Raw genomic sequence first — 9707 nt, forward strand, 5'->3', positions numbered from 1 at the left:
AATGGAGATTCCTTGTACAATACTTGAGATTTTTTTTCCTACTCATGGTCACTTTAGTTCCATCTCATATAAATATGATGGGTTTGTTGCAAATAGTTGATTTCTCAAAGTAACCATCAACACATTTAACTGTTCATATACTTTTCCTTATTGGCAATTTAGATTCAGATCTGTCAATAAATTATGATCTACTCAGTGTTGTTGATGTGTCAGGGCATCCAGCTGTAATGTAGTATATACAGAAATTAAACATTCCTATTTCAATACAAAAAAAAACACCTAAAATAAATGGAAGTGAAAATACGTTGTTGTTTTTTTTACTGGAGGCTGCTGTGGTCTTTTTCGATTTTTTTAATTTCGAACAGTCAAGTGTCTTTTTTAAAGACTGATTAATGACACTGAACAAATTAAAATGTCAAAATGTGATTTTATCTACATAAACATTTTAGATCATTTGTATAGTTTTAGATACTTATTTGTAAATGAATAATGAACAAAACTGCAAAAATTACAAAAATGAAGAGTCGCTGATGTTAAGATTAACTCTGTGAAACAAAATCTGCGGGATAATTCATTTCATATTTTAACATTTCTTAAACAAAATGAGAACGTTTTATTATTGATTAATAGCTGTGATTAAGACCACAACTTCTGCCTGGAATAAACAAATACATATTTTATTCTTAAGGCCTTGTTTTAGACACCTTACTATATTTTATATTCTAAGGAAATTTAAGGTTGAATCTGCAGGCCGCGGACGTGGCCTTGACCTTACTGAGCTTTGCATTCACCAATGCAGTTTCCCTCTCCAGAAGCCCCAGCTCTTCTGTTTACAGCCTGCAAAGAGCTGTCTGATGAGACGAGTGAGCACAGAGAGACGGAGCAATTTCATGCTCTGCAACGCTTTGAATAGCGCTGATATCACAGCGTAAATCCAACTGCTTTCTAAAGACCCTACGAATATAGATTCATATGTCCCTCTGCACGTACACACAATAACTCCATTTAGTAATTGGATATCAGGACAGGTGTCGCCCTCTGTAAGAAAAATGGTCAAAGTGCTTCCTGAGGATTCTTTTCGTTTTTCCCGATATAAAAGTGTTTATTTGGCAACATGGTTTAAATGTACATTATGTATACCATCCGCTCTGTCTGTTGCTCACATTGTCTGATGCTATTTGACGTCTGTCTGCAGTTTCACCTGCATAAATAAACCAAATCAAGGCAGCAGGGAAAGTGACCCTTTCAAAGTCCATGGAAGAACGTAAACGAATGAAAACAGAAGAAAAACATTCAGCATTACTGGGAAGATGTCATATAGACTTAAACAGAGGATGACTTTAAAATCAAATCATCATTTTTGTGTGGCAGAAATTGGAAATGTCTATAAATATGACAGAAAGAATGCGAAGAATACCTAACAATGTGCAGTAAATTAATTTAGTCTAAATTAATTGATAATTGATAAAGAGGCCTAAATCAAAGAACAATTCCACTACCATCATCCATAGTCATAGTCATTTCATACCATAGTCATTCAACTACCCTATCGCTATATTCTTTTCCCACATACTTAATGTATTTTATTTACTATAACATGTATTTATCTGAATTTGTCAAATGAATTCAAATTTCTATCTATCTATCTTTATTTCTTTCCTTATTTCTTCCAATCTATCATTCTTTCTTTATAGGTTTTAAAACGGCAATATTTCTGATTTTAAACTGAACTATTGTCATGTTTGGACATTTCTCTTCAATCGCGAATTTGCAAACCCCCTCCCGCAAAATAAATACAAACAAAATTTATTATAATAACAACAATAATAATGATAAGAAGAAGAAGAAGAAGAAGAAGAAGGAGAAGAAGAAGAAGAAGAAGAAGAAGAATGGGCCTTGACTAAACGGACGGTATCTCTATGATATTCCTGAAGGCATTTTACAGTCATAGTCATCTATTTAACTGTTGTTTCCTTTAAGGATTTAACCGTGTAGTAGTAACTGTGTCAAACTGACCATATAATTATTACAGTTCTTAGAACTCTGTTGCTCCTTGAAACCTGTTATTAAAACAGCCATGTCTGGTGATGATGGGGTGGCAGCGGCGGCGGCGGCAGCAGCAGCAGCTACAGTAGTTGTCGTCCACAAACAAAGCAAACACGAGCTGCAGTGAGGTGCAGTTAACCTGGCCAACATTATTCACGGGGGAAATGTTGCCTTTGTCATTGTCATTGACATTGTCAGTGAAAGTGTCCAGGCTCTGATTTCCAATCAAATCTTTGGTTTTGCGGCGGTAGATCACCCGGAGTCTGTACTTATTGTTCGGTCGCGTCCGCATAGGAGAACAAGGAGAGATGAATAGCATGAAACGCCTAGATTCCACTCACTGTCTTCATTATCTGTATTTACAGTGTACAGAGTGTCTGAATGAAACAGTCAGTAGTCAGCGGGTAGTGAGCTCAGTCAGTCGCTGTCCTCCTTGTCGTCCTGGATGGTGGTGGTAGAATGGTTATACAGTCCTTGCGCCATCAGCTGTAGCGCCAGGCCGTTCTTGAAGCCGCTGGCCTTTTTGATCTTGGCCCGCTTGTTCTGAAACCAGATTTTAATCTGGGATTCATTGAGGTTGAGCTCTTGGGCCAGGGACTGGCGCCGCTGCTCCGTGATGTAACGGTTCACCTGAAATTCCGTCTTCAGTCTCTGCAGCTGCTCGGCCGTGAAGGCCGTGCGAGGCCGCTTGTCCTCTTTGCCGCTTTTCGACTTTTTCAGTTTCCGTGTCCTTGGGCCTGCAGTATGAGCGAAAGGACAGGAAAGTAGAAATATGAATATTCAGCTTGTGATCGACAGGCAAAAAAACAAGTATCAGCCGTGAATGTGGTATTGTTGTTATTGCTATTATTATTATTATTATTATTATTGTTGTTATTATTATTATGATTATTATCATTATTATTAGAAACCTCACACTGAGCTCCAGCTGAGCATCAGCCATGAACACACATCTACTTGCTGTGACTGCGTGTTTGAATTCAGCAGCAGCGAGAACACGCACACACACACACGCACACACACACAGCACAGTTTATAATCGCACAGCAGCAGCAACTGCTGAGTGTCGGTAAGTGGTGTTAAGAAAATGCGGTGATAAATCAAAACTCTAGGAATCAACACAGTAAAGCCGCAGAAATGTTAATGCGCGAAATGTTCACACGTGTATCGTTGTTGTTGTTTTTTACTCACAGTTGTACAAATGTATAAACAAGAAGAGCAGAACGGGGTTCATAAAAAAACACAAGCTATGATTCAAATTTTGAAATTAAATTGTATACTGAAATAATTCCTAAAATAAATCTAAAAAAATATACTTATTATATATATATAATAAGCAGAGTTTTCTTTGTGACTGAACTTTTTTTTTTTTTTAATTGGTCGTATTTATGTGTTTTAGTGGACTATAAATGGAGTCGAAATAATGTTTTGGTTTTATTACAAATGAACAAAGTGTGCATGTAAAACATAAAATACAATAGACACATAATTTACAGTACAATCATTAGAGAGATAATATGACATTAGATTAATCATTTCGACTCGGTAATAAAGGTTATCATTCAGTCACTCATTGAGGTGACCTCTCCTGCACGAACAAACTTGATGTCCTTCATTTACCTGAAATGTGTAAAACGTCAGGAAAACATCAGGTAAGACATGTATCGACTGTTTTTTGGTTGTTTCTTTCTTTCCTTTTTTCCTTTCTTTTCCTTTTTTTTACTGTTGATCGGCCCATCAATGCCTGTCACACACAAAGTCACACAAATCACAGGTATAAGACTGAACCTCTAGGTTCATTCTAGGTTGTAAAACAATTCTAGATTTTATTTAAAATGTGATTTTTTCATATTATTTTTTACAAGCAATTTTTATATTGTTTAAATTAATAAAAAAATATATATTTTCGTTTCCTCTTGTGAATTATTAAGAAAACGTGTTACATAACGCCTTGTTGAAACGCGATAATATGTCGTGGTTGAGATTCCACATCTTGTAACCCTATATCATTAGGAAATGCAATACTGAGACTCCAAAGCTTCATTCTCAGCTTACAATATAAATACATGCTAAATACATTTAGCCTTTTTTATGTAAAACTAAATATAAATGTAATTTTGTTTGATTGCAGAATTAAAATGGCCTGGAATTGTAATTATTTGTATTCGTTATTTTTGAGAAATTAGAAAGTAGCAATGATGTCTTCAATTAAAATTATTATTATTATTATTGTTATTATTATTATTATTATTATTATTATAGTAGAATTAATAATAATAGTAGTAATAATAATAATAATAATAATAAAATTGTTGCATTTGATTTAACATTTTGTGACAGAAACGTATTTAAGACTGTTAATTATTTATCATCAGAATAACTGGACGCTCACAGTTGTTGCTATAGTTGTGCCTCCCCCTCCCTCCTTCATGAATCTATTGCCTTACCAGATGAGGGCCTGTCTGAGTACCGGGTGCAATAAACCCAGGCAGGCCACAGCAGCGGCTGGCTGTCCGCTGCTGGAGCTGCGGTGCCATTCAGCATCACAAGCGAAGAGGAGGTGTTCTCCCCTGCCCCGCTGTCAGTCCTCTCCTCGGCTTTCACCTCGCTGCTCCCGGTGGAAACGGCGGCTGCGGCTCCGTCGACGCTGCTCTTTTTGGGATTGGCCAAAGTGGTAGAGGACGCAGTGCTGTCACTGCTGCAGTTGGAGTCCTGGCACGGCGTCCCGGGAAGGCCCGGCCTGCTAACCACCGAGTGGACGCGCTCCCGACTAGAGCTGTGCGGCCGCTCCCGTGAGCCCAAACCGTGCTCCTTCTTGCAGCCGAAGTCCGGTCGCAGAATGTTATCGATGAAGAAGTTGGTGGTCCTGTGTGCCTGCTGAGCGACCTGTAGGGGCAGAATGGGCGGCGAGAGCAGACTGGGAGCCGGGGAGACGCTCTCTCCCTCACTGTCCGTGCTGTTCACATGCCGCTGTTCCTCCATCATTGCTCTTGTGAAGAACGCGGCTTTTCTTCTCTCAATCCACTTCCACTCAGTGGGCCACTGCTTGTATCCAAAATATTACAACAGAGGGAACAAAAAACACTAAAACATGGTTAAATTCTCACCGTAATATTGCTAAATTATGTAGTTCTCAAACTGTGGATATCCTGCGTTAATGCGCTCCAGCGCTTCATGGTCGGCGACTTGGAACAAGACTGGCTATAGTTGCTGGGGTGCTCTGCTCCCACAGACCAGCAGCCTTTCTGCGCTGACAGTCAGATCTTCACAAAGTGCTCACATCATATTACCATGTGGACACACACACACACGCGCTCGCGCGCGCGCACACACACAGGTTCGCAGCTACTCTTATAAATTATACTGCATTGATTTCCATGCATTTGGAGACCTAACCGAACTGAACTAAACCAGTTCCCAGGAATGGAGTTCTTTTTTAGAACCAGAATTTTGGTCTCCACAAGGACCTCCAAAAGGCCAGTGTTTATGCCAGAAAAGGTCCTAAATAGTTAACAAATACAAGTACACACACACGTCGGAGACACATGAGCATATAACATCTAAAGCTCACTTGGCCAATCACATTGCAGGACACTTTTGGACATGGGGCGACGACGTCCAATAATGTCAGGCCTCTCTGAGCAGTGTGTGGAGCTGTGGTGCAGGATGGCCTCACGCTTACTGAGTAGCCAAACAAGAGATTATCACTGCTCTGCACCTTCAGCTTCGGACACACAGACTGTGTACGTGCGTTTACGGCTCAACTGCATTAAATTAACTTCCAAATTTAAACTTTGATCCCTGCATATCCCCCCCCCCCCCCTTTAATGGATGTACACCTGTATCTGTTCCAGTACTGATCCTCCTCTCTGAGCTGAAGCACCAGTGTCATTGTTGCTTTGTTTTCCAGGCCGAGCTCTGGAAATGCGCTCTCTTATCTCTCTATGAGAGAGAGAGCAGCGCCGGCGGATAATTTATGGCTTTTAATTACTCCTTATTCTGCCTGATCACCGGGATGTTCATCACCGGGTTGTGTGAGGATAGTCTCTCAAAGCCTGTCACCGTCACTGCCCAAACACTCCATCAAGTGAGCGCAAAGTGAGCCAACAATAATATAATGGAGGACAATAGACAGCAGCGCAGCAAAGGAACATTTTAAGGGTGTTACTGTAATAAAACAGCCGCATTGCAGCCTGGGATACGTACTGCACTGAGACAGAATTTAATCGGTGTAATTCATCTTTAAAGGCCTTTGTTTGATTTGGTTGTTTTAACCAACCAGAGGCTCAAGTGCGCCTGCGCTGATTACACTCAAGGTGCTCACCAGAGTGTTGCGTAATTATCATGCCACTGGATTTATGTCATTTAATGGTTTTATAATTTCACAAGAATGTGGTTTAACATGACTGTGATTGTGTTACAGTAGCATGTGTTTTTGCTTGTTTTTGTGTAGTCTGGCGTCTACCTGCTAATCATATACAGTAGTAATATCCTGTCGGACACTTGAAATGATGAATTCGGAGTTTAGCAACTGAACTGTTACTGTCGGCTGCAACCACGCCAAAACAATACAGTAATAATCATTAGCTCTGCTCCGAACTTCTGCAATCACAGCCACAGCAACACACATACACACACCGGGATCTGCACCTCATACTCGCCCGCCATCTCGCTCATCCAACCACATACCTGTCTTAACCCCACAGAACAGGTACACTTTATAAACAACCATTACTGCAGGTATATATTTTTAAATCGCCCAAAACAGGCTATATTTTGTGCAACCATATTAGAAAAAAGTGCCATGCAGTGCATAGCTACAGTTCCCTTTATGACTCTTACTTTTTTTCTGAATGATTATCCACCTCACGGAAACACATACACACTCACGGTGAAAATAAATATTTTAGTCGTTTATTCTTCAGATTATTCATTTTAACTGCAGGTTAAATGATACATAATGTAAGCGATACATAACGCACACACATAGTGTAATATAAAACATGAATAAATTGTGCTTTCCGATTTTGCCCGAAGATAGTGGGTTATTTAAAGAAACTTGTTTTACTCTTTCAATCGTAAAATAAATGAACGTGTCACTCTTGTAAAATAAACGCATCTGAGTCCACAGAGCTTTGTATAATAAGTCAACATTTCGTTCACTTTAAGCAGGCTCCTCACTGACTGCACACACTCATTCAATAAAAATAACGTAAGTAATAGCCTGCAGGTTGGGCTCTGGCCCCGTTAAGAAATAGAAGACATATATATTTAAAAAATAACTGTATGTTATAGCATTGTAATCGTATGTAATTGTTCATGTCAACGAGATGACTGATATGGCCTAACGCTTGAATGAACAGTTAATTAAAATAGTATTAGAGCTCCATCTAGTGAGCAGCAAGAGTAACATGTAAAACAACAGTTAAAATGGCCATTTTATATTCTCATTATGAGAAACTGAGGAAATCTCAACACATAAGAGTTAAAGGGTAAAGGCTGATACAGACAGTAAAGACTCAGTTTACAGAGACAGAAAAACAATCTAAACAAACCTGATCATTTTTAAAGTTGAAATAGCTGCATCAGACACCACCCTGTGCTTTTTGGTCTTATAAGAATGATCAAACCTGCAGCTTAGCAGTAGTTAGCTGTTTTAACCAACATAGATAGAGATTTATTTAGGATTTATTTAGGAGTAGCAGACTCAGACTCTGATTTTATTGGCCAAGTATAAGTGCATATACAAGGAATTTCACATGGTGCAAACACTAAAGCTGGCCGCTTTGGTGTCATTTTACTCTAAACATAATTATACTGTCACTAAAATATAGTGCAAAATACATTGTCATCTTTTTTTTTGATTGTTACTACAGCCTTTTACAGTTAATTCACACATTAACACATTATATACATTTGTCTTTTTACAGCACATTACTGATTATTTTTCCTAATTGTTTTTTGAATACATCACCCACAACTGCATTACATGCATTAAGCATTTTATTTAAACAAAGAAAAAAAACTCGATATGCAGAAAATGCATGGGGGCTAGAATTGTTCTTACATACAAATCCAAGTTTCAATAAAATATGTGGAAAGATGATAAATGTAGGGAGAGTTAGGCATTTTTGTTATGTTTAAATCTGTGAACAAATTTCTTACCAATAGCTTATGTGTTCTTCTAGGTGTCTAGTAACACCTCACAATTTATCCATGGCCAAATCCTCGGGGAATCGCCTGCAGAGTCAATCAAAGTTGGGGTGCCCAGACAGCCTGGGTAAAAATAGTAAAAATATTTTTATTTTTTACCAATATTAGCTTTTGAGATGTCAATCTAGGGGTTTGTAGGGGTGCTGGATCTATACCAATTGAGTGAAAATTAATTACTCCTTAACCCTGCGAAATTGATATTTCATATTTAAACTATGGATTTTAAGTGAAGAATGTAGTCTAAACATTAAATTTGAGATAAATCCGCTCTAAAAAGCTTTTTAAAAAGACACTACAGTAATGACACATGTTATGCACATGCTCAGTATTACCTCTCTGCATTTGAAGAAGAAGAAAATATAAATGTAGAGGAATAGGTGACTGGAATTTAGTAGACACGTTTGTCCTTCTGTGTGGATTGAACCCTGGTCAATCAGGGACACTAAACAATGCTCCAGCACAACAACAAAGTTACTTTCTGGCATGGTAAGTCAATTCTTTTGCTTTCTAAAGTTAAGATGACTAGAATGAATGTTGCTAGCTAGCATCCAGCTAGGTAAGCTTGTAGAACCTGATAATGTAATAAATCCCTGATAATGTAATAACCCCCATAATGTAATAAAAATTTGCACTTGAGTCCATTGAAAATGTAATAAAACCTGATAATGTAATAACTTCCCGATAATGTAATAAAGTGCATTTCCCAATAATGTAATACACTTTTTACCAATAATGTAATAAAGTATTATTAAAGTATTACATTAACGGGAGGTTATTACATTATCAGGTTATCCTTCATTTCGCAGGTCCTGATAATGTAATAATTCCCCAATATTGTAATAATTTAACAGCAGACCACCCGTTACTTGGGTTCAAGTGGTGATACTGTGTAAGTAATGCAAGCTCGAGAGCGCTAGCGCCACCAACAGGACAAAGTTGGACATGCATGTATGTACATTTACTTTTGACTTGTTCATCCGTTTTTCACAAACGATGTATCACTGGAATCCTTGGGCCAAGCCGAGTTCAACGCATCCTTAATGTTTTTTTCGGCCATATTGGATTTTCTGCCATCTTTGATTTGATCCATAACCTTTTAAAGCCCACATAGACCGGAAGCTCCAATTAACGCTGCATTTGTGTGTGTGTATCTGCGTCATTACCTCGTTTATAAAACCCTAAAGTTTCAGAACAAACAGTTCAGCCACTGCTGAGAAAATAGTGTTGTATTGTTTTCCTGGGCTCTGCGAAGCGGATCGGCACTTCCAATTTGATGTCATCATCAGAAATCCTCACCACTCCTCTCACCACCGTAGCGCCTTCCGGTGCGGGCACTAGTCCGGGCACATCCGGTTGCGTACATTCAACCGCAGAAGAAGAACTACTCTCGTTGTAGCTGCTGAGATGCAGAGCATCCACCGTGCCAGAGGGGGAGCTGTGTATCTGAG

General features: G+C 38.7%; 1 protein-coding gene across 1 annotated transcript; it reads right to left on the minus strand.

Moving 5' to 3' along the window:
• Nucleotides 1-533: 533 nt before the first annotated feature.
• On the minus strand, nt 534-5122 carry LOC131453572 (homeobox protein engrailed-1-B-like). The gene is made up of 2 exons (XM_058622482.1): nt 4494-5122; nt 534-2783 (listed from the first exon to the last, which is right to left on the minus strand). The coding sequence occupies exons 1-2, from the start codon at nt 5029-5031 to the stop codon at nt 2464-2466; spliced, it is 858 nt and encodes a 285-aa protein (XP_058478465.1). The 5' UTR covers nt 5032-5122; the 3' UTR covers nt 534-2463.
• Between the last annotated feature and the right edge of the window lie 4585 nt (nt 5123-9707).

Source organism: Solea solea, chromosome 2 (genome assembly GCF_958295425.1).
Source record: "Solea solea chromosome 2, fSolSol10.1, whole genome shotgun sequence".
Lineage (NCBI taxonomy): Eukaryota > Metazoa > Chordata > Actinopteri > Pleuronectiformes > Soleidae > Solea > Solea solea.

Excerpts from the sequence above, each read along its gene's own strand:
- LOC131453572 (XM_058622482.1), bottom strand. The coding sequence starts at position 5,031 with ATGATGGAGGAACAGCGGCATGTGAACAGCACGGACAGTGAGGGAGAG. Across the intron at positions 2,784-4,493 it reads CTCAGACAGGCCCTCATCTG|GCCCAAGGACACGGAAACTG; the intron begins GTAAGGCAATAG and ends CTCATACTGCAG.